Raw genomic sequence first — 25,553 nt, forward strand, 5'->3', positions numbered from 1 at the left:
TCCTCTCTGTTCTAGACATTTTCCACGATCCAGGTACTACGTCAGGACCAGAAACGGCTGAACTGATGGACAAATGACTGGCATTAAAGGCTCTTGTCTCATCCCATGTGTGTCGTTGCAGGTAGTCGCCTGCGCGACCAATAGATTTCTCCCTTTTGCCTCTTTGCAGGAACATTGAATTCTGCCAGTTTTATCAGCAGTTTGCCTGAGTGTGTGCATGTGTGTGTGTGGGCAGCAAACCCATGCAGTGTCAGTGCATACTGTTGATTTCAGTCTGAAAATGTGGGCTCCACTTGATCATCAGGAAAACACTGATTAATTTACATGTTGTGTGGTTTGATGGTCATTAGTGTGAAGAGGAAAAACTGATAGTGAGTCTTGTTTGTACCAAAATCCATCATGAGACAAAGAGAGAAATGTTAACCTGATGAAGGATTAAAATAATAATTCCACTCTAATGTATATTTATATAGTTTGTATAGAAATGTCATTACATTTCTACTCCTGAAGTTTCTTAAATTTGTAGTAGCCAGCATCTGAATGACCAAGTCCTTCTTCCTCAATCTGTCATTAATCAGTTGAATGACCAAAAGAGATGTCTACTTTGTTTATGTGTCATTTGTTTTATGTTTCCATGTCCATAGTACTACTGCGACATAAGTATTTTTTAAATGAATAGCCACTTTGAAGTGTCAGAAAACAAACAATAGCAAAAGTAATTTTGATATCCAGTGCATTCTCTGTAGTGCTGAACACTGTGTAAACTTTAATTAAGATAAATGTTTGAAGTATAAAATATAAAAAGTATGTACAGTTTTACCAGTCAAAATTCCATCATGGCAATAAATATGGGATTTTTTCAAAATGTTGACTTTTTTCACTAAAGAGGAAACATTACATTGAACATAGTTTTGTTGGACAGGCAATAGAATATCAAAACAATTCCGATTATTATCAATGAGAACCTGTAGGAAGTTAATTCAATAGACAATACATCAACTCAAAATGAAATAAATAGAAGAAATAGTATAGGTGTTTTGTCTGCTTAATTTCATTACTGTTACTAATCAGATGAAAATATTTTTTTTCCTAAATTCTAAAATTAAATTTCCACTCTTTCTCCAGACTCTAAAATGCAAATATTATCAATTGTTCCCCTACTTTATTCATTTCAACTCAGATCTAAGGTGAACAAAGAGAGAAACTGCACATGCATCAAGTAAAGGTCAAATACTCAAGTGTAGCAAAGAACAAAATACCTTTGTGACACTACAGGGACTCTAAATGTTCAGCTTTACTTAAAAATAACGCTCTTCAATACATTTATTACAATACTTAACACATTAAAGCTAAAACCTCTTTGCTGTATAAAAATGATATTTGTTAAAGTTGGTCTACTGTAGTCACCTTCTTGTTTGTCAGGCTACCTAATACAGAAAGCGTAAAACTACAAACAGAGAGTAAACGAAATGACAGTTCAGATACATAAACGATATTCATCATGTGGAACAAGCTGCAGGTCATGAAGGGTTTTTGCTGCCATCTTGTGTGACAACAGTCTTACTGCACTGTTGCTGTGACACCACCTATCAATGACTGTAGAATATACAGTAGATCTTCTCACAGGTTTGTTTTAATACAAATAATATCACGTTAATTGTGACAAATTCGGTAATTTGAATGTAAATTACATGTGTTCGTACTGTCAACATTTTAATAACACAGGGATATTATTTATGTGGAGGCTGTTTTTGGTTTTACTGTGATTACCAGCTGAAAACAGCTGCCTGGTGTGGCTGAAGACAACGAGAGTGAGCAGGAACATCCAGTGCTGCTGACTCTGGATGCAAACAGTAAGTATGTTTTAGGATTAGTTTCTCCATGGAGGTTGTTGCACAGTGGTAGACAGATAAATAACCACCAACGTAACACTGTGGCATGAAGCTGCTTTCTTTCAATAGTAGTACATTAATGCTCAGGGAAGTTGATCAGTTACTTCTTTACATCAGAGAGATGGACGTGGTACAGGAGGTCAGGTACGCAGCCAGACTCTCTACCCCAGAATAAACCACAGGGTGCAGTCCATTCAAACAGCCACGCTGCTCACTAGTTTCTCCGCTGTCTGTGTCCTCATGCTCATATTCTGCTTTGCATCGACCAATAGAAGTCACCTGTGGCAGATGACTGACAGGAGGCATAATGTGCAGACAGCTGCTCTGGATGTGGCCGTCCTGCAGGGATGAGGTAGTGGACGGCGTTGTGGTGGTAATATGTGGATCAGACACCAGGCTGTCTGCCCTTATCTCCTCCCACAAGTTACCTACAAATACAAGGGAAACATCAGCTGAGTTTTGTAGAATACCACTAATACTTGTCCAACTGAGGTCATCTAAACATGAACTTTCCAGTTCTTTCTTTTAAAAAAATGAGGAAAAAAAAGAATGACTTCATCCAGTAAATTCAAAAATTTGGCTTAGGAATTATCCGTATGTACCAAGCAGAACATTTCACAGTTTTAAAATAAACTTGCTTTGCTAGTAAGGAACCAAGTGTGGACTTGTGAGCTTTTTTATATGCCTGGAAATGTGTATGTTTTGTACATATGAGCTGACAAATACTTTGCTACCAATTATATGTGCAAGCTCTCTTGTAATATATAATGTTTAATTATGATATCAGCTATGCAAATATGTTATTGGTCGATACAATATCTGCAGAAGCTCGATGAAGTTGAACAAATCCTTTTTACAGTGGTGTATACAGAGTGATTTCTCTTCAGAAAGGCTCATTTCTTTTTTAGTATACCTTGCAGCTGCAAGTCAGTCAGACTCGGATTGAGCGCATCAATATCATAGCTGCCATCTCCCTCCAACAGCAAGTCCTGCATGCTCCTGGGGCCAACACTGCACTCAGCCTGTAGAGCAGCATTGTAAACAGGTGGCATTTTCCCAGCCACTGGTGAGCTCTGGCTCCCAGCGGCTGGTGGAACACCAGCTGCAGGCTGCTGTGCACAGGGTGAATACAGAGCAAATGAGTTACTGGGATGAGCAACAGCAGGGGGAAGGTAGCTGGGCTGCTGAGATTGAATATGGTTGTACTGAGGCCGCTGAATGGGGAGGAAGGGTGGTCGAAGCTGGCCTGGAGGACAAGATGGCGAAGTGGTGGTGGTGTAGATAGGGGCCACTCTGGATAAGAGAGCTGGGTTGGTGTAAGGTGGCAAAGACCTATGTTTGTCAGGTCTCTCTCCCAGCAGACGATCGAGGTCTTCTGCATTTGGAAAAAAGAGAAGAAGAAATAAAATGCACTAAATAAGATGCACTAAGAAAACTACCCGAGTTTGATAATGTAGGTCAGCCAAACTGATCCGAGGATCAAATATCTGTACAGTACAGCTTTAAACTTTGAATCTTTTTCTCAAATGAATTCATGGCACAATCGATCTCCTGACAGTTTCTAGTTCGTTTGCTTTTTATTAATACTTTCCGTCGTGTCCATGATGTCTTTCAGGGTTTTTAAGAGACCCACCTGGCTTCGCCATGCTCCTTCGGACAGTAATGGGGTCTTTGCGACGCCACTTGTGAAGCTCCTCCTGCATCTTTTCTACCTTGGCTGGATTGAGAGCCCACAAACAGCCTTTACGAGACGAGTTCCCATTTTTGTTCTCCACCTTCTCAAAGCATTTGTTCAGGGAGAGGTTGTGACGCACAGAGTTCTTCCATCCATCAGGAGCTGTCTGGACAACAGAGAGGATAGGGTTAATGCAGGAGATGTTAAAAAAAGCAATTTCTCTCTGTGTAATCTGCTCTAACTGTGTAATGTCATGTCCGATTACTTCATGTTGCAGTGACGAGGTATGAGCCCACATGCTTAGGGCTGCTGGGCTGACTAGACTGATCAGGTCATCTCAAATCTTTCTCTGGATGTCAGAAACCTCCACGTGATTTCTTCAGATAAATTGTTTTGTCTAACAAACAGCTCGAAACTTATTCAGAAATGATCTGTTGCATATGAAGAATAAAGAAAAATAATAGAAAAAAGTCCTCACAATGCAGGAGCAGGAAACAGGTAGCTTGAAAATAAATTACTGAATGAATATTGGCTGATGGACAATTCCTTTCAGCTAACAACTACTTCACAAGATCAAGAGTCTACAGTTACACAAGCAGCTCTGTGTGGCTACTTAAAGCTAAACGTGCTGACAGTGACTTCTTCTTGGATGAGGACATCTGGTCTCGCTGCAGCTCTCAGCCACTGACTGACTCAACTTTAATGTCTACGTGTGAAATTTGACAACATTCTAGTTTCAATAGTTACAAATTCATTGCAACGCACCTACAGAGATTCGGATAGGAGGACACCCACTGGAGAGAATATTGTGACACATAGCATATCAATTGTGCCACCACCTGCTCAGGCAGTAAATTAAATCTGCCTGCTGTGGCAAGTGTCTACTGAACTCAACTGAACTTAAATGAACATATTTGACAATATTCACAAAGTATTTATGTATCTCAGGAATCACAGCTTTTTTTCCTTTGAGTATCACTTTATCATCTGTGTTATGGATTTTCTGGCCCTGCAGCCTGTGTTTAATGTTACAGGCAGCTGTTTGGAAAGCAGCCATCTATAAGGTGCCTTCTTGAATATGAATGGCAGAAAGTCTTTGAGCTCTTTCCAGGGGTGAGTCTGGACTTATTTGATTTGTAGATATGTGAAGTCCTTTGAAATATCCACAGTATTGGTGGCAACTTTGGGTCAAATAGAGTTTTCACCCCGCAGCTGCCTTATTTAATCAATTTTAAATTGCAGGGCCATGAATTTGTAACATCTTTTAATCTAGCTCTATGGCAAAATTTAATAACTATACTGTGTATGTTCAGTTTTAATGATCAGATTTCCTGTTCTGAATGGTTGAACAGTCCCATAACCCTCCAAATGCCAATATTAAACAGATACAAAACATCTTCTCATTTTACTCCCTCATGTTTTAACAAGTCACTGCCCAGCTAGTGCAGAACAACCTAGCTGCAGGTGTAAGGATATTATGGGCATAATTAATGTCACAAGTTGTACAACAGAGTTATGGTTTGATGAGTCAAATTAGGCAAATGTGAATCCTTCAGCTACAAAGAGAAGAGTAAAAAACTAGAGACAAACTTTTCCACTACATCTATGAAAAAGACAAAATAACACTGGATGTTGCACTCATGAGGAAGGGGAAGAAGGCCGTTTCCCATTAGGCTAGGTAATAGAAAAATAACATCAACATCATCATCACCATCGTAACAACTGTGTAAAAAACATGGGTCTTGTTCCAGGATTACTGCCATCCACCTGTGATTAAAGAAATTACCCTAAACAGGAACTAGCCAAACAGGCGGAAAAGAAATCTGGGTCGCAACATCTTCAGGGTCACAGTCGGAACATTTTGTCCAGGTGAAGTTTGCTTTGAGATCAAGATGTTTGTGAGAGTCAGCACTGTTACTGCCACACCATCACTAGAAAATGTGTACTATTTTACAGAAATGAACAATATCCTATTGTTGTTCAGCGAATGAGCCTGTTTTTCTCTTATTTTGTTCAGTTCAGTGTGTGATATGTATTGCATGGTACCTTAAAATATGGGAAGTGTTCAGTCATGAAACTGTAGATCTCGCTCACTGGCAGACTTCCTGTTTTACTGTTCTTCAGAGCCATGAAGATTAAAATGCTGCAGTAATGCAAGATTGAAAGAATGAAAGACATTTCACATTGCATCTTTTATATAGTAGATTTATATTTAAGATTAACAGTTAATACTCAATGTTTCTCAATTTTTCTTGGAAGAACTAATGCCATCTATTCTACAAATTATTACTTACAATTGCCTAAAAAATGTAAACACAACTATAAATATTGGCAAAAATATATCCAATGTGATGCAGTTAAAACTTTACCTGTATGAGTAAATGGGTTTGGGAAAGAGTGACTGTGGGTTGCTGTCTTGGTGTGACTGAGTGGAGAGACTTTGGACAGTATATTTGGAATTGGGGGACTGGTCATTAGTAGGGTACAGTGGAGATGAGACCTGTAGATAAAACATAAAATCACAGTCTGGATTAACAACACACATGAGCCTAAATAATTATCACTGGTTCTATTCTATTATCCCACATATCCCATCTTTAGCATTCCTCCATGGCTCGACCAACACACTCACTCACTTGCTGTAGAGGGCTTGATGAGCTGTAACATGGATAGCTCTGAGGAAGGAAGCAGGAGGGCTCCACGGGTACAGCACTTAGTTCTGGATATGAACTCTGCAAATATAAGTAAGTAAAAGAAAATTGTTCCATAAAGAATTGTGTTTATTTAAATAAATTAATTAATTAAAAATTGAGCCCTGAAATTGATATTTAACATAACAAATTCATTCTTATTTGTAATTAATAAACTGTGCACCACTACTATTTTTTCAACACTTCATTAGTCACTTTCCTCATATCAGCATGTTATTTTAAGGTTGCACAAATACTTCATTGAAAAAACAGGCACGGCTAAAATGATGAGTCTACAAACCTGTACACTGCTGTTGTATTGGTCCCAGGATGGTGATGCCTCACTGCTGGAGCTGTAGGAATGAGTGTCAGGGCTACAAACCTCCTGCAGACAGCTGAATGAGGAAGAGCACTGCTGGAGACAACCTGCAGCCATCACCCCATCGCCACTGAACTGTCGGCGGTACGGGTGGAAACGGGCAGACTCAGCTGGGCCTCGTCCCAATGCTGAACCTGACTCTGAACTGATGACACCATCAGCACTGTGTCTCCTGTTTGCAGCCACAGTCTTAAAGTTGAAGGTGTTTGCCTCTTTCTGGATGAAACAAACATAGATATCCTCTTTAGTCTGTGGCAGAGTGAGACTGGTCACTAAATATGTACAGTGCATCCAAAAAGTATTCACCACAATTTTTCAATTTTTCACCACAATTAAAGCAATGCCTCATAATTACAAGGTTAAAAATTGTGAAATATTTGCAAATTTATTAAAAATAAAAAACAAAAAAGTCACATGTACTGTTACAAGTCCTCTGTCCTCTTGACCTGACATGTGTGTTCATGCAGTATGTGAATACTAATGTAGTAAAATGTATACTTCTGTGGCAGTACAACACGTTTTTAAATCTGCTATACGTCTTATTGGCTGAAGGAGAAGTCCAACATTTTGTGAAATATGCATTTTCACTTTATTGCTCAAAATTAGCTGCATCCACCAGAAAGCAAATTAGCATAAAAACAGTAAAAAGGCTAGCCCAGCATTGTTCAGAAGTTACACAAATCATCCCACATATGTGTAAAAACTCTGTTCTAGAAGTGAATCCACCTTGTAACATAAGGGCAGAGATCACTGTCTCTGTCCATTCACAGATGCTTGATTCAACGTAAAAGTAGGAAAATTTGAAAAGATAGGCCTGAGGTATCAAACTAATGTCCAACTAGGATTTGAATCTTCTGCCAGTGTAAACTTGCGCAGGTTGATGCTGTGTGTTACACATTTTGATATCAACTGTCTGACACATTATGTGGGAGAGAAAAGACAGAAGGATTTGTTTATTGAGTTCACTGAGTAAGTCATAGAGTAAGTCTCCACAGTAACCGACCTAGAGTTAATGTGATTTCTGTCATCTCAAGATGTTGATGTCGCTCTCACACACAACCTGTGTGCAGGGCAGACAGCAGCTATGGAGTCAGTACAGCTTTTCTATTTCCAGTGTTTAGAGAATGTGTTGTTTCAGGTTAAAACAGAAATGCCTGGGGCAGCTCAGTACCTGTGATTCTGCCATCTCCTGGCAGGAGGTCCCACAGGGCTGACAGGTGCGTATGTTGGCCTGAGGGGTTGATGTTTGAGACTTGGGGTTGCTGAGGGGAAATGTCAGGTCGCCTGACATTCTGCACCAAAAACTGCTCCTGTGAAGAGATTTTAAAGACACAACATTTTAGCTGGAGAGAGAAAAAAATCTATCTAGCTGATAATCTTTTCTGAGTGGTGTTTTCTAATCCTGTTGACACTTTATTTTCACTTTCACTTCATGCATAATCAAGCAGATGATGTATCTGACTGCATTTGACTTTTATTTGCACAAAATCATTTATTTCAACAATTTCACATTCATTCAATTAATAACAACAACGTTAATTGATTTTCATGTTGCATTCGATGCACAATAAATACAGTATCTAGAGTTAAAATACTCCTACTTATTGACATTTTAACCAATGAATCACTATATAAAAAGAGGAACACTAAAGTCATTAAAATGTATCTTATAGGAGCTATGAAGACAGGTAACAAACATCACAGCAATTTAATCTTTAGTTGGCTAAAGACCAAAAACCCACATTAGTGTGTGACTAATGATTTGAAGTGCAGTGAGAGATACAAACCGCAAAACAAGTTACAAGATGTATTTTGAAGTTTACATACAGTCTAAATGTATAAAATACTGTATGTGTTACAGCCTGGGCTGATCAACTGTCAGAAAGGGGTTCACCATCACTTCACATCACATCACAGAATTACACATGTAGACCCAACAACATCACCAAAGACACTAAATGAATGTCTATTCTTTAAATCTGTTCTACATGATGGAACAGCATTATTTAACAGGTAGTGTTGAAGATTGAATTATGCTTATTAAATCAAGTATGATTCAGAAATCAGTAGTGGACATAGCCATGTGGAGCCCAATACTAGTGCAAGGTGCAAGACAGCACTAGAGATCAGTTCAACTTTACTTGAGTTGTGTGTAGAAATTGGTAATCAATTAATAAACACAATAATAAAACATTTAGTTGTTAAAAAAAAAAAAAAGAAAAGTAAGTTACGGCAGGGAACATCAGCCTTTTCTTGAATTTGCACACAGATTGGACTGTTGAGCATGTGGTAAATACAGAATATATAGAAATTAGCCTATCTATCTATCTATCTATCTATCTATATGGATGACAATAGAGAAAAGGCTATTAATTAATTTTACTAAAATAATAATAATAAGAATTATATTAGAATTTTACTATATTATAATTTTATTGTTTCTAAAAATGCCATCTGTGGAGATAGGAAATAGAAAAATACTATTGGCCAAAAAGGTGCTCTTTAAAATCTACTTTTGATTTATTGGCCTGTTGACACATGATAGGAATCACAGCTTGTCTTGAGATAAAGTACTTCTTGTCACTGATCCTCCGAGATCATATCTGTTGAGTCATTATTGTAAATCTGCGAGATACAATATACTGTGTCGTGTGACAGTATAAGTGCAGGCGTGTGAACAGCTGAGTTCACTTTCAGTGACAGTGTATTAAAGCATCAAAGTTTGACATGAGTGGACGTACAGGGGACATGAGTTTATTTAACAGTGTAAAGACGTGTCATCTGATCCCAGCAGAAGTGAGAGACACGTGGCCCGGGTTCCAGTAAAAGTAACCTCAACCCTGACATAAACCAAGCTCATTAAAAGTGCCAACAAACCATAGCGGTTAGATCACACAAAGCCAAATAATGCTGAGGTAGAGTAAGTTGAATCGACCTTTCCTGCAATGTGTGTGCACGACTGAAATAGAGCAGCAGCAGTCGTAGCCGTTTCTTCTCAGATGAAAGGAAACTAAAGTGTCAAAGTGAAAGTTGAGAAATTGCCTTTTTCAACACTGTGGCAACAAATCCTCTCATCTGCTTGACAGACACGCTGCCACCGGCCAGAACGGAGGCACTTACAGTAAGAGAAGTAGTAGTGTCTGCATGTGTGTAGATAGCCTTCTCAGCATACACACCATTAAAAGAAACTGAGCAGTGAACAAATGGTGCGATTTAGATATTTCATTTTAAATAAAAAAACAAAACTAAAACTAAATTTTAATTTGCTATATAGGAATATGTTTGGTTTTTTTTTATTATTTCCATACTAAATAACACATTTAAATGTTGACTGTGTTCACGTTATCAGCAGGGTGAATATTTTTTCTAAGTGGCTAAAAGAATCCTTGAGGATTTAGGAAATACAGAACATTCACAACTGTGTTGTATGTTTACCACCGGTTTATCAACTTTGAGCCATGCAATTACTTTTGGAAGACAAAGCACAGCTACTGTATGTAACTCAAATAAAGTAAATGGGAGACACAAACTGGATACAGTACAGACAGTGTATGAACATGAATCAGTTGTTTCTGTGTGAGCAGGAACTGATCTGTTCAAATAAGCTTTGTGTTATTTGTTTGTATCTTTTAATATCTCGGTTAAAAGAGTGTGTTTGGAGATTATCTGGTAAAATCATTAGTGCCCTTGATATGAAGCTGGCACAGCACTACTTGACACTTTTCACTTTGACCATGTTTATTATTGAGATTGTTGTCTCTATTTGCTTCTGTTTGCATTAGGGCACTTGAGTCATATTTGCTGCTCAGAAACTCCTGAGGTTGTTGAGTAGTATAAATAATCATCAGAAAGCTGGTTTAACAGGTCTTAATGGGGAGAGGAGGTGGTGCAACTGAATTAAAGATGTTATTGTGAATACAATTTGACCTCACTCAGATTCTCAAGAAATCTGCATTAATGTTTTCATTTTGGTCAATTATGATTAATCAAACATGTAACATTTAACTGAAATGGTAATGACGGAAATCACAAAATATTCTTATATTTTCCATCACAGTTTCTGTGTCTTTGACAGTCACGTTGTTTGAACGTTGGTTGAGTATTAGTAGTTTGTATACCTTTAGCGGCGCTGATTAAGTAACTTTGGTTGTTTTTTACTCAGTTCACACATAAGCATGAAAGAGGGAATTTTGTACCCGCTTTTGTAACCACCTGATTTGTCTAACTTGGTCTTCCTCATGTTAAAACTGTCACATTAACTTAGACTACTGTCTAGTTATAACAGTGTAACAACACTGTTATAACTAGACTGGTGAGAAACTGTGTAGAAAATAGGCTGCATTATTGTTCTAATAGCCAGTACTGCCATAAAACTTAGCTTATTATTTATTAGTTTTTTTATGCTGGTTAATTGGCTCATCTGTTTGTTAAAGTTTAGTTTAGCATGTTGAGTGTCAGTTGTTTTGATGCATGCTTACCTGTATTTGTTTTAATATTACAAACACCATCTAACTGAGCTTTTTATTGAAGTTAGTAGAAATGTATCCATCTGCAGTGGTGATTAAGTACTTTACACTTTTGCATTTATTTGACAACTATAATGACTTTACAGATAAACATTTACTAACTAAACATGATAGTTTTTTAAATTGCTGAATAGTTGTCATATTGGTATAGATACATTTTGCAGCAGTAAATAAATTATTTAACACTTTACTATTTTTATAAATTTGTATTGCCAATAACCCGTATAAAGAATAATTCTTCTAACTCTGCACTTGAATTAATTTAATAACTTAAATATTTCAACCAGACAAAGAAGATAAAAGAGAAATCCCACGGAAAGTTTTGTATTGAACATTTTCAAGTCTTGGAATATATTAAGTCTAAAAATCTATTATTATTTTATATACAATAAATGACAATAATAAATAGCAAAGACATTGATTATTCATGAGAAACCTCAATGTTTAATCTGTAACATTGATCATAACCTACATGTTCATTTTCTGCATGTACCGTAAATGTATTTTGACTTAGATGTTCTTCTGGAGCTTCATTATGTAAAGAAGCCCCTAAGGACAAAAAAAAAAAAAAAAAAAAAAAAAAAAAATCACCACGTGTCACATGTGACGTCATTACTCACTCCCCTTCTGTTGTAACATGACAGGATTCTTATATGCAAATCATGAAGCTTGTTTTACATGTAACTGAGGCAATGACAATTACTGGCAAGGCATGGAAGACAGCCAGCAAATAACATCACTAGTTAAAGTCAACAAGCTGCAGCGGTTTAATGTTTACTTTGGCTCGGCCAAAAAAGCCACATAAAAGATAAAATGCATTTTGGTCACAAAACAGAATCACGACTCCTGCAACTTGTGTGAATAAGTCACCTGTACCTACAAAAGGGTTTCTAGGTTCCAGTACAACCTGCACTGCATATAATTAATTAAAGACATTAGGGGTAATAGACCAGTTCTATTTCTGAGCTTTATTTGAAACAGCCAGTAATGTTAACAGTATTTTAATCCTCGCCAACAAAATAAAGTGTCAAAATGTTACAGCATCACATTTTTTAAAGTTCAGTTAAAATTTTTAATGATTTTTCAACAATCTGTAGTACAGACATGATCTTACAACAACTGGTTGGATCATAGTGCAGCTATCAGCACACTCTGTCCATGTTTCTCACAAAAATCTAAGCTTTACACAAATATTTATGAAGTTGCCATTATCCATGATGCCTGTGGGTATCAGGAGAAAAGACCATGTGTATCTGTCTTGAACCTTATTGTCAAGATTATAATCTGACAGTGATGTGAGCTGCCGGGCAAAGTTCAATTCAACACCTACAGCTGCAGCACAGCACAGTACAGTGCTGCAATGTGTCTCTCAGATTTTACATAGACATGACAGACTGTAGGGAGATGTGAATCAAGGTGTATATAAGAGCAGTTATATAAAACACAAACATTCACATAGATTCAAACTCACCTAACCTTTACCTCAACAATGCTCTATCTTCTTTCTCAGATTAGTAGCTTCAGTCAGATTGTCTCACTCAGACCTGTAACCTCTGTCCACATGTTGAGTCCATTTTCCTTATGGATCCGTGCACCTCGAGCCCCCTTCACCTTGACAGTGACACACTACGATTAGATTGACTGTCTAAATATGTATGAAAGTGGTTGATGGGCTGGTTTCAGATTTTGGCAGCTCAGAATATCATCCTCATTCTGTGCGTGTGTGTGTGTGCGTGTGTGTGTTTGGCACTTGTCCAGGCTAGCCCAGGAATAAGATATACAAAAAGAAAAACCTGCTGCAACAGGTTCCAAAAGATCTACTGGTGCACTCATTGGCAGCTGGCAGTGCTCTCTTCCTCCTTCCATCAGTCTTTCTTGGCCGGACTGAATGGTTACTTGTCTGAATGGGACATAAGATACACTACTGATCACAGCCAGTGGCAGAGAGCGGGCACTGTGCCCTGGTTTTGGAGCTCACCCATGGCAAAGGCTGTGTGTCTAAATGTGATTTAGTTCCACTTAACTCTTGCACATTTGAACAAATATGTGCACAAGCAAACACAGGAATGATCATTAGAGTATTTGAAGTATGCAAGAACGCATGCGGCTTTACAGCTGGAGCAAAATGAACCACAAAGCAGCAGCTACTCCGGTAAACAGAAGCAGTCAGTCTGGGGAAGTCACTTTCTCATGTAACTTTTAAGAGTTAAAAATATACTATAAGTAATAGACATATCTAGCAATCAAGTTGTTGTGGTGTGCATGATGTGAAGTCAAACTAACCTCAGAACCACCGGGGCGCTCCTGCACCTGTTTTAGGATGCTCCACGCGGGTGCCTGTTCAAGAATTTTAGTTTTTCCCGAAAGTTTTAAATTTGCATTCTTCTTTAAACATATACAGCAACAGTGTAAGGCTCAACGAGTTAGAAAGGCAGAGAACTCAAGGAGAAAGGGAGAGAGGGAGAGGTATGTCAATACAGGTAGATTCCTATCCTATCCTCCCAGTGAACCAGGAAAACTGCAGCAGCCTTAGCTCGTAGCTATACCTTGAACAAACCCTGTCCTCAGCGATAGGGCGAGGCAGAATGACAGAGAGACAGAGGATTAATTACAGATTGAATAAACTCTTGTGTTACAGTGCAAGCTACTGCCGAAAGGCTTTTTCTGCCAGAGATGAAGTTCTTGAGAAGGGTGTAATGTGGGAACAGATTCCAGGGGGCACCTCAGTGAAAGTCTCATTGTCTTCGGGAGAAATAATTACTCCGGAGCACAGGTGTTCTCAGTTGCAATATCATGTTTATGCAGAGCTTGACGATGTTACGGACACTTTAATACTTTATGAATATTGAATCGGTGCTTATGGTCAGTCAGGACTGTTAAGCATTAATTATAAGGTAAGACTTATGCCGAGATTCAGCATGTGTATAAATCACATAAACCCTGTTTAAAAACAAATACATAATGGCATGGTGACAGCTAATGGTCAGTTGAATTAACCTTATATTGTGTAAAATGCAAATCAGTATTTTGTCATTCAGGAAGAATTTAGACATGCTGACTCAACATCTCCTTAGTTGTTCTGACTCATCTACTGTATCTGGATCGTCTTCAATAGATTTACTAACAACTACAGGATGGTTAAGCATAGAAAACTGATAGATACGGTTCCATGAGGATGACAGTTTGATGATGCCTCAACTGATGCCATCATCAGGCCAACATTTTAATTTGTCTAATAACTTTGACCATCAGATCCATCAATACTCTTTACAACGTTTGCTGTTAAGTGTCACAGAGTGCTGGAGCCAATTCCAACTGTAACTGGGCAAAAGCCAGGGCACAGCCTTGACAGGTCGCCAGTCTATCACAGAGCTGACAAACATTCACACATATGGGCACTTTAGAGTCAGCAATTAAGCCTGACCTCTAACCCTTGACTCCATGTCTTTGTGTGAGAGGATGCTGCGGTACCTGGAGAGACCCACACTGATGGATTGGAATCCAGGTGCTTGTAGCTGTAACTACACCACCTACTACACCCCAATACCTTTGTTTATCACAGTTTTTAGCAGTTAGCTGTGTGGTTATTAAAATTAATTCAACTGAATTCGCAAAGGAGAAAGACTTGCTTAACCTGCTGCCACTACAGCCTAAGCCCTGATAAGCATGAAAAAAAAAAAAAGATCAAGGAATGAATTAAAAGGAAAATTACCTATCCTTATCTTGATTAAAGCAAAAACAGCATTAACTTAAACCAATGCTTCTTTGGCATTTTGGTTTATGATCACGTAAAATGGAGCTTGGTCTCACAGCTAATCACACCCTCTGTGAATTCTTTATTTAACAGATTGTATCATTTTAATTCTTTTACCACAACACTATTAAATAAAACTACATTTTAATATAGTTAATATCCATCCCATTATATTTATAGTCATAACAGTGCAGAAAAATAAATTACAGCATATGACAGCTGCTTGATTACACAATCAATCACAGATCAGTGATCTTTAGCATTTCTAAGAACATGAATGGGTGAGTTTTTACTTCATGAATTTAGTGATAGTACTACATTGATTATTTTGTTTTGGCTACTTAGACAATACTTTCTGTTATCTATTCAAGGATTTATTTGGTAATATCTCTTGCATGAAAACACACCCTAACCTGTCTGTTTTGCTGGTTTAAAGGTGCAGCCCGTTTTAATTGTTTTCATCAGTTTCACAATGATTCTAATTATCCTTTCCAAAAAAAAAGGTTAGGAGCATAAACATGAAATAATACTACATGTTCATGAGTGTAAAATCTAATTCCATATTCCAGAAACAGTGATTTATGAGTGTCTTATAGATTCAGAGGAAAACATTCACAGTCCCCGAGGCAGTGAGATTTATAACTGAATATTTCACGTTTTGGCTCAGGGTGAGGTACAGTATATATAAATTCTTGGTTTTCTGTCCCAGGGATATTTCATAATAAAATGTGCAGCTGTCTCTCCAAATGACAAAATTACCATTTAATTCCACTCTCTTATTAAAGAAAAACATGTTCAAAATTGTTAAGCACATTCAAGCGGTAAAGCTAATAACAATCCAGCTGCTTTTAAGCTGAAACTTTTCTGCAGCATTACAACATTACAGATCTAATATGAAGCCCACACACATGCTGGGCCAAAAAGACCAGAAAGTAATGAAAAGTTAACATAAAGATGTTGTCTTACCTCTGATAACAGACATCCATCGTAACTGCTTTAGCATCCATTATTATGAAAACCAGTTTATCGAGAAGGAGTTGAAAGATGCCGTGTTTTAGTCTATACCAGAAGAATTCTCTTTAGATATCACAGGAACGCTTTTGATGTCGTGAGTGCTCGGTGTTTTGACTTCTGTTTACTGTAGATTCACCATTTCCAAAATCCATTTTGCTCCAGGCCTTCACATACGACAGATATATGGCCCTCTGCCAAGTAGCTCAATGAAAGGTTCTCAATCAGTTTCGTAGAATTGATTTCCTTTCCCTTTTGACTGGATTTGCCTTCTTTCTCTTTAAATCAACTGGGGACCCAGTGCCTCTAATCCTATACTGTAGATGGTCAATGAGATTTGAACTCATCATTATATTTTACAGCCTCAGTCAAAAACTACAGTGAACCTGCAAAATGTCTAGTCCACATTATTAGAATATTCTGTCACTTACAAACACCATATATGTTTTGAAGTGTCATACAATACATATAATGTCCTCTAAGGAAATTAGTAGGGAAGATCCTGTCAAGATTGTATGAGGGGTAAGTATTCACATGTATGGCTACAGCCTATGTTAATGGAAATGTTGATGGTTATGACTTTAAGAAAGGTAACCTGAAAAACCTGAAAAATCATAAACTAAACTATGTATGAAACATGGTACAAGGCAATACAGATTGTCACTGCCATCAAAGTAGGTGTAATACCAGTCTAATAATTTTGATGCCAATTTCTTAAGTTACTGAGACATGTATGGTGTATTTGCTCCTCAGTCAGTCTACATTTAGTTACTATGGTAATTTGGGGATATTGTGTGCATGCAAATACATAATGACGATCAGATATAAGGATTAATCTAAGCTGCTTATAAAACTTTGGATATGAGCCCTTATCCTAGTACTGCATGTATGTGAACATACCGACTTTCATGCTCTCCATTTTTTCTTAAAAGTTTTACCATGTCCATGACTTTGCAGTAGCTGTAGCCAAAGTGGCTACAGTCCAATTTTTTTTACAAACATGTGAAGGGTTTCATAGCTAAGAAAATATTAATACTGAGAAAGAGCAAAGTAAACGTGATGAAAGGTTTGATAAATACACCGTAAGTCAGTTTGGACAGTTAATAAACAGTTTTCTTTATTTTTATTAATTTCACCATTGTAGTTTAAGACATCTAAACTATGTAAGAACATGAACACCATCAATAGTGTCACCAGCAGTGTACCCCACCGCCACCATCACAACCCCTCCTCCATGCCTTACAGTAGGAACCACACACTGACTGACCGTCTATTCACTCTCTCTATGTCTAACAAAGACACAGCGGTTAGAACTAAATCGAACTCATCAGACCAAAGGTGCTGCTAGAACATTCAGTAAATATGGCCACCACAAGTGACAACAGGATGGAGAGAGAGATGCACTGCATCTACCTAGGAGGCAAAGCTTTAAAAAAAATTGTGAAAGACTGTTTTTGTTCCCTATAGATAGGATGATGTGACCATAAAGAACACTTCAATATGATAAAAAGGAACATAATAAACTGTTAATCTATCAAAAGTATATGTTAAGTGTTTAACTGCAATGAAACATTTCACAAGAACTGGCCTTTGGCACCACAAAGTCTGCCTCACCCCTTTTAAAGTGTAGTATGTGTTAATCATTATGTCACTCTTCTGTGTACAAAACACCCTTCTTTTCCACCTTTTATTGAGTAGCAAATACCTTGTTGCTTGCAGGCAGGACCATGACACGCTCAACTTGAATTACCACGGGAGAAAAAAAATAATTGTTGATACTAAAGAGGTTTGTCTAAGGAAGAGCACAATTTATGCTGTCGTACAGGCTTGACCTTAGAGCTATCAGGCTACATCTCAGGAAGAAAAAGAAGCACTGAATCAGCAAGATGCGTTGTCACAGGCAGTAAAAGTTACTGACTGTATCTTTGTCTGTTAAAGCACACTGATAAAGAAGACAGGCGTTGTTGTAAAACACTGTTCACATTGCCACAATGCAAAGTGTTACTTATCAGTTGAGAAACCATATTTAAAATATGTATTTAGAGTTAATCTTTAGGGTCTGGTGTGATAATGACATGAAAATGTTCCTAAATAAACCCAGGACTGGACAGAGGATCGGCTACCAGGTCGATTACAGTACTACGATTCACATACCTGACACAAAGACAACAATATACTGCACCAAGGAGAACAATATTTAGTGGTCAATATACCCTCAGTAGTTGATATTCTGCTCCTACACAAGGCCACATTTCAACTATTAACCTCTTCACTTATTTACAGAAGAATCATTGAAAACTGTGTGTAACCAGTTATTGTACTTAGGGCTAGTCTTTGCAAGACTAGAGCACAGTGGACCAGTCAAGTATGAACTCCAGCAGAAAAAAATAAATAAATACAACTAAAACATTAAATACAACTAAATTTCAACACAACATTTTTCTGTGTAGCTGCTAGGAATCTATGAGAAGTGGACTATTGAAATTGATGCACTTTTTTCCTGCAGTCCAGTATAATGACCCACTAATGGATAGTAAGGAGAACACCTTAATACCTGCTGCCTGAGTGAATTTTTTTAAAGAAAAATAAAGAAAAACATAATACATTATGTCCTTAATTTTAAATATCTTTTTTTACTCTATATTCTGTTTAAATATTGTTAGATATACAATGACTATAAAATGTCCCCATTCAAAATGACATGAATTGTGATGAGTTAAAGGAAACAGAGATTGTGGTCTTGGATTTAATGAGACTGATTGAGCCCCGGAACATGATCCCTCTTTTCAATTCATCATGTTGAGAGATTACACGGTACAAAGGGTCACTGATGGAGGCCTTTCCTGGACATGTCAAAGCTATGAAGACAATGTAAAGCTAGGGATATTTCTCCAGATTTATGTATTTGATCCTTTTTGATTACCAAACGTTACCTTGCAATGTAGTGGTTTTAGGAAATTAACTCTGAAAAACACAAGAAATGTAAAAACAGATTGTCAATTTCATTAAAGATACCATAAATAATCCATTTTGAAGTGGGATCATATTAATCCCCAATTGTTAACAAATATATAGCATGCAAATATATTGCATGCAACATGCAATATAACATAGCAATATGTGCCATACTAATCCCTCCCGCCACCATTAGATCTTTCCAACTCTCAGTACAGCACCACTTCATTGGTCCTTGTACCCTTAAATTCTTCTTCCAACAATCTGCCAGGTTGTTGTAGATCGTTGCTGTGCCCAGTGCTGCTGGGACACCTTGGTAGCTCAACCCATCTTCTGTGGGAGCTGCGGACCTTCTTCTCCAATGTCTCCACTGTTGATTTTGACACTTTATACACAAAATTCTAGGGAGTATAACATGCTGGTAGAGCCATTATTTTAATCTACCTAGAAGACCAGAATGATCCGATTCAGCAAACCATTCAAATCTGACTAGGTCACCTGGATGGATGCTCAGCGAGCTGCAAAACACCTTGCCAAGGCTCTTTACTAGTTTCTCTGTGATGGTGGGTATGGTTGGACATACAACCTTGAACTGAAACTTGTCATCTAGCTTTTCTCTTCTCAAAATCATGGATCTTTACTTGTATATATGTGGACTGATGTACAATTGGATACAGTATCCATATTTAGCACGCCTGAGGCCTAAAATATATCAGAAGACAGTACGTCTCGCTAATAAAAAACATCTTATTACCTTTAGAGTAAGGCCTGCTTGTTTCCATGTGTTCTGCAACCAGGACCAATAATCTGCAGAAAAAAAAACATGATTTTGTAAGATATGACAGCTGTTTGTCTGTATTTTTTAACTAAAGACCAATCACGGCATAACAAGTCTAGACACATTATCTTACACCTATAATGAACCTGATGTAGTAATAGGAGGAATAAGGCTTAATCATTCACTGTGAAATTGGGTAACCCTGATTGCAAATTTTATCAAGAACAGGGTTGTCTAAGGATTTGTTTTTGTTGCATGTATGTTGTAGGAGGAGAAATGGCCATATCAATTAGGTTTTATAAAAACCTTAAGTAGGTGTGACATAAAAACACAGTGATTCCAAAGAAAAACATCTCACAAAGGCTGAAATGTAGACAAACCAGATCATCCTTCCACGATGTCTAGGAGTGAAAAGCATAAATAAGTGTGTCAGTGAAGATTCTCAGTCATCCAGGTGAAGTTATGTGGAAGTTGAGTCATGGCAACTGAGTATAGCATATGTGTAGTTGCAGGCCACATGTTAGAAAGACACGAAAAACTAGAATAAAAACAACATATCTGCATAAGAAATATCATGCACATCATACAATGTAGGACAGTAGTATCAATCAGAGGACGGACACGTGTTTGATGTCAATTCCGTACTGTAAGCATTGTTATTATATATTATCTTTGAAAATATTTCGTAACACTCTGTTGTTCCCCTAGAACTTATTTGTTTTTCTTTTTTTGAGTGAAGAATTATTTACATATGTAAGTTAGACTATCAAATAGCTATGTGTCCTCGGATTGATACTACTGTCCTACATTGTATGATGTGCATGATATTGCTTATGCAGATATTTGGTTTTATTCTAGTTTTTGTGTCGTTCTAGTAGCCTGCAACATGACCTGCAAATACACATATGCTATAATCAGTAATTTGATGCAGGTGTGTTAAGGAAACTCTTAGAGATGTCATATATTACATAGGATAAAACTGTTAAAACACCAGTTCACTATAGCCCGATTCTATGGTTTAGTCTAAGCCAGACTACTTTGTATATTTAGACACCAGTCCTGAACTGAATATTATAGAGTCAATGTGGGGTTACATGAAGGGACAGAAGACATTAAAAAATATGCAGAAGTGGTGCTGCTGCAACTAACAGACTCTACTTTACTAAAGTTATCTGGAGTATATTTCAGCTGATAATGTTTTATGATGTCACGGCAAATTGCTAGTTAAAACAACAGCTTGAAGTTTGTGTGTGAAGATGGATCATGTGTAGTTCATCTAATCGTCCAGGTGAGGTTGCTAAATCCAAGCTTTCATCTGCACCACTGTCGTTTTCTTTCCTGCACTTGTGCTGAGCTGGTTGTTTGAAATGAGTTTCACCGTGCAGCGCGTTTTACTCAACAGGACACTGGTGTAAACAAACAAGCGTTAGCATGTTTAGCTAGCTGCTTAGCTGCATGGCTACACCGCTAGCTGGAGAAAGGAGAAGCCGCAAAACAGTTCGACGTTAGGTTAGTGTTTCGCATGTCAGCACAGTTAATGCTTACACTTAACCCAGCTCCACTATGGACGACTCGGACACCGCAGCAATTCTTCCCGGGGATGTCCTCAACGCCATCTCGGCCGACCACACGTCGAACAGCGACTCGTTCGACCACAAAGAGGAGGCCGACGTACCGTCACCGTTACCGACCACCCGCTCCGTGCGACCACCGTTCCCATGCTGGCGGCCGCTGTCGGTGGAGCCAGTGATGTTTCTCTCCATGTTTTCTGTGGCCCTGCAGGCTCCTCTGTCCACTCAGTATCTGTGGGACCGCATCAGTGAGGATCTGGGCTACAACGGCTCCAAGAGGTCGGAGTGCAGCAACAGCTCCGTGCCCGCGGACCCGCTCCAGAAGGTAACGTTAGTCCAGCGTCGCCATGACGCCCGGCACGAGCTGCTGGACAAACCCGGAAACTCTGCAGGTTCAGAGTTCACGTCTGCAGCTAAATCACCTCTTTATAATAATAATAATAATAATAATAACAATATAAGGAGTGTTTCACAAATCTTAAACAGTTCGTCAAAGTTTTAATTAGATTGTTCTATAAAAATAAGAAGGGGTGTAAAGAAAAACTTAATTACTTGCTTAGCAATGTCATTTTAAAGATTGTAGCTCATAGTCAAACTGTGTTTTTGTCTCTAATCAACCATTGTTGGTGCCAACTGAACAAAGTTCACCTTGTGTGATTTTATGATGTTTAAATAACAGGCATGGCATCAAAGTCTATCTTTTATACTCATACTACATATTCATGCAAAATATGAATCTGAAAGTAACATTTTTAATGATTCTTAGATTCTTATAAAGCAATATTGAAAGTTTTAATAAAGTCAACTCCTTTGGAGCAGTTAAGGGTATTTGACCCGACAACTTTAAAATCAACATGTGTTTAACCCACAAACATTTTGACCAAAGAGGAACAGCAGTCACAAGTTTAAGCAGCATGGATGTGATGACCAAGCACAATTTGTGCACTGATGCATTAACTCAGAAGCGGTAATACTGGGTAAAAGAGCATATGGTATTGTTACTTGCATTTACAGTAGTTAGGCAACTTACACCTACACTTAAACTTAGATTTAGGGTCAAGATAAATGAGATTTACTGGTGGGTTAGGGACATCTCAAATTTCTTCAACCACCTTATATGATAACTGTGATCATCTGTTCCTTTTTCAGGATGTAGAAACCTTAACAGCCCACTGGAACCTATACATCAGCCTGGGGGGCTTTGCTGTAGGCCTGCTGGTGGTGCCTCTTCTGGGCTCATGGAGTGACCTTGCAGGTCGCAGGCCAGTGCTCATCCTCCCCAACTTTGGCATGGCCCTGCAGGCTGGGGTTTACTTAGTGGTGATGTATCTGAAGCTACCTGTGGTCTACTTTCTCGTGGGCAGGTTGCTTAGCGGCCTTTCGGGGGATTTTAATGCCATCCTTGCAGGCTGCTTTGCCTACGTGGCAGATACCAGTGACAGGAGGTCCCGTACATTCAGGGTGGCAGTGCTGGAGGCCTGTCTGGGTCTTTCAGGCATGCTAGCCAGCATCATTGGAGGGCAGTGGCGGCGGGCACAAGGGTGAGAGATGGCTAATGCTGCACAGGCACAGTCTGTATAAGATGCCTATATCCCGTGCATCAATGCACAGAGCTTGAATCATTACTTATATTTACGCTTTCATTCAGGTACATCAACCCATTCTGGCTCGTCCTGGCCACCAACTTGGCTTCAGCTCTTTATGCTTACCTGTTTGTACGCGAGTCTGTACCGCCAGACCCCAGTGCAAAGCTTCTCACCTCCCGTCACCATAAGGCTGTCTGGCACCTCTACTCAACAGGAGGCAATGGCAGTGAGGGCAGTGGAGGATTTCACAGATGCAAGCTGTGGCTTTACACACTATGTTTCTTCCTGGTGGTGACTGTACACTTCGGCAGCAGGGACCTGTATGTGTTATATGAGCTGAGTTCACCGCTGTGCTGGGGACCCGCACTCATCGGGTATGGCTCGGCAGCTCAGCATCTGGCCTACCTGAGCAGTCTGCTGGGGCTGAAAATCATGCAGTACTGTCTGAAGGACTCCTGGGTCGCTCTTGTGGGTCTGGCCTCTAATATCACCGGACTGCTGGTCTTCTCTGTAGCTGACACCACCCAACTTATGTTCACAGGTGAGAGAGTTAGTGACCTACAGAAGGTTTTTTAAAATGCAGTGGTTGAATGAAATATTGTTTTCTAATAGTTCTTCAACTAAAACAAAAGATCTTATCAGAACATCTTATTACACAACTAAACAGAAATGAGAAGTTATAAAATAATCATTTCAGCACGATGATATTTGTGACTAAGTACAATTCTTTGCTTGGAATTGCACAAAAGCAACACACACGACACACAACAATTTACTTTTGTAAAGTGGAAATCTCTTTATTTTTCTGGCACCAGGTTATGGTCTGTGTTTCCTCTTCATGGCTGCAACACCTGTGCTCAGGTCGAAGCTGTCCAAACTCGTGGATCCTTCAGAGCAAGGTCAGTCAGTTTATGTACTAACATACATGTTTAAATCTGTGTTTTAACACAACAAACTGTATAACAATAAAATTAAACAGCAAAAAAAGTCCACATCTGTGAAAATTGTCTGGCTTAAAAAGATGAACATTGGTTGTACAAATGAATAGGACGCATCTGGAAATGAGAGCTGTGTCAGCTGTTTTGTGGAATGAGTCAGTGAGCCATAATTAAATGAGCAAAGCTACAGGTGCAGCTTCTGTCCTGCAGGTTATATACTTAATTGTGTTTTGGTATTTTTTCACCAGGTGCCCTGTTTGCTTCTGTTGCCTGTGTGGAGAGTTTATGTTTTCTGGTGGGAAGTGGTGTCTTCAACTCCCTGTACCCAGCCACCCTGCACTTCATGAAGGGCTTCCCCTTTCTTTTTGCTGCCATCATCCTCTTAATCCCCTCTGGAATAATTGGGTGAGGCTTCTCTTGTTTCACTCGCTGTTTTGTACTAGTGCATTTTAGCTTGTTCATTTTTATTGTGTTTAAATTGTACAGTATTTAAGAAGAACAGACAAGGAATTACCATACGGTATGTTTGTCTTTCAAGGATCCTGCAATGTTTAGACCAGAGGAGAGACCACAGAGATGCCACAGGATCCTGACGTGAAGAAGCGCAGAGGGTGAGATCCTGTCAGAGAATTAAAGTTGAACTTTGGCATCAGTCTGTCTCTGAGCTTCAACACAGAGACATCTATCAGGTCTGTCTATGATGCTGGGAGTGACTTAATATGAGAGCACAGCTACGGGGCAGCTGACTGTTGTTAGATATTTCAGCAACAGGACTTTTCCAAGTAGTCACACTAAAGACTAAAGGATGAAGAATCAACAGGATTTCCAGTTTTTGTCTTTTTTTTTTGTGTCATTTTTGTCATATTTTTACTGGCCTTGGAAACTCAATGAGACTTTCCATAATGCTTTCATTGGTGTTTTGATACATTTTCCGTAAAGTGTAATGCCAAATAACATGCTGTAATAATTATTGATAGTACACAATAGTGCACATGCTGGAACCTGGAAGCCAGAAAAGTTTTTAGTAAGGTGACTGGGTGTCATGTTGGAGTCTGGTATCCAGTTCATATAAGACATCCATGGTTTTACCTACACCAGCATTTTATTTAAGGAGTTCTTTCGATGCATTGCATTGGAGGAGAAGAGTGTTTGCTTACACAACATACTCATAAACTGCTAAGGAGAGTAAATGGAAAACGGCTGAATAATTTTAGTTGAAATGCTGTTTGCGAAACCATTCCATAGAAACACTAATAAAATGATCTGTTCTTCATTGTAATCACTCATGTAATATTAATAAGTCATCATCTTGTGTATTTCAACAGAACTGGATATTTTTTAATGATTATGTTGGTTAATTTTTCTGTTTACACTTCACACAAAATGAAAGTTCAAATTAACCATGTCACTGTTAATGGACAACATATTTTATTTCTGATCATAATGAAATAAAAAAGTTCACACTCAATGACAAATAATGGGACCCAGTGTTACTGCTTCAAGTATGCCAATGTCAGTCCCACAGCATATACTTAATAAATGGGATGGACTTTGGAGGCAGACAGTAATAAGGTGGTATCAGAAAAAAGAACTGAAAAGCTGAAACAACATCTTGATGATGATTGGATTCATCTGCAAGATGCAAATCAACCAAATAATTCAATCATTTGTAAAATCATAAAGCAGGATGTTTCTACTTGATTGTGAGCATATAATCATGATCAAATTCACTTCATGTGCCTTTGGGCAGGGAAAGCTGCCACACAGTTCACCAGAGGCCATGTAGAATTAGTTTTTT

At 38.4% G+C, this 25,553-nt stretch overlaps 2 protein-coding genes across 4 annotated transcripts; one reads left to right on the plus strand and one right to left on the minus strand.

Annotated features, from left to right (window-relative positions):
- Window positions 1-2: 2 nt before the first annotated feature.
- On the minus strand, window positions 3-21,340 carry foxn1 (forkhead box N1). Of its 3 annotated transcripts, none has more exons than XM_026371814.1 (11): window positions 21,206-21,340; window positions 19,637-19,689; window positions 12,645-12,773; window positions 7,808-7,946; window positions 6,559-6,852; window positions 6,204-6,299; window positions 5,937-6,067; window positions 5,614-5,710; window positions 3,526-3,733; window positions 2,806-3,267; window positions 3-2,320 (listed from the first exon to the last, which is right to left on the minus strand). In XM_026371814.1, exons 4-11 carry the CDS (start codon window positions 7,925-7,927, stop codon window positions 2,001-2,003), a joined length of 1,728 nt encoding a protein of 575 aa, XP_026227599.1. In that variant the 5' UTR covers window positions 7,928-7,946; window positions 12,645-12,773; window positions 19,637-19,689; window positions 21,206-21,340; the 3' UTR covers window positions 3-2,000. The 3 variants fall into 3 exon arrangements, with proteins under 3 accessions (XP_026227599.1, XP_026227590.1, XP_026227580.1); XM_026371805.1 differs by having other exon boundaries at window positions 12,634-12,773; XM_026371795.1 differs by lacking the exon at window positions 12,645-12,773.
- Window positions 20,527-25,206, plus strand: LOC113169990 (proton-coupled folate transporter-like). The gene is made up of 6 exons (XM_026371827.1): window positions 20,527-21,556; window positions 22,381-22,772; window positions 22,880-23,358; window positions 23,633-23,716; window positions 24,004-24,160; window positions 24,294-25,206. The coding sequence occupies exons 1-6, from the start codon at window positions 21,224-21,226 to the stop codon at window positions 24,346-24,348; spliced, it is 1,500 nt and encodes a 499-aa protein (XP_026227612.1). The 5' UTR covers window positions 20,527-21,223; the 3' UTR covers window positions 24,349-25,206.
- Window positions 25,207-25,553: the final 347 nt, after the last annotated feature.

The sequence above is a fragment of the Anabas testudineus genome, chromosome 13, assembly GCF_900324465.2.
Source record: "Anabas testudineus chromosome 13, fAnaTes1.2, whole genome shotgun sequence".
NCBI lineage: Eukaryota > Metazoa > Chordata > Actinopteri > Anabantiformes > Anabantidae > Anabas > Anabas testudineus.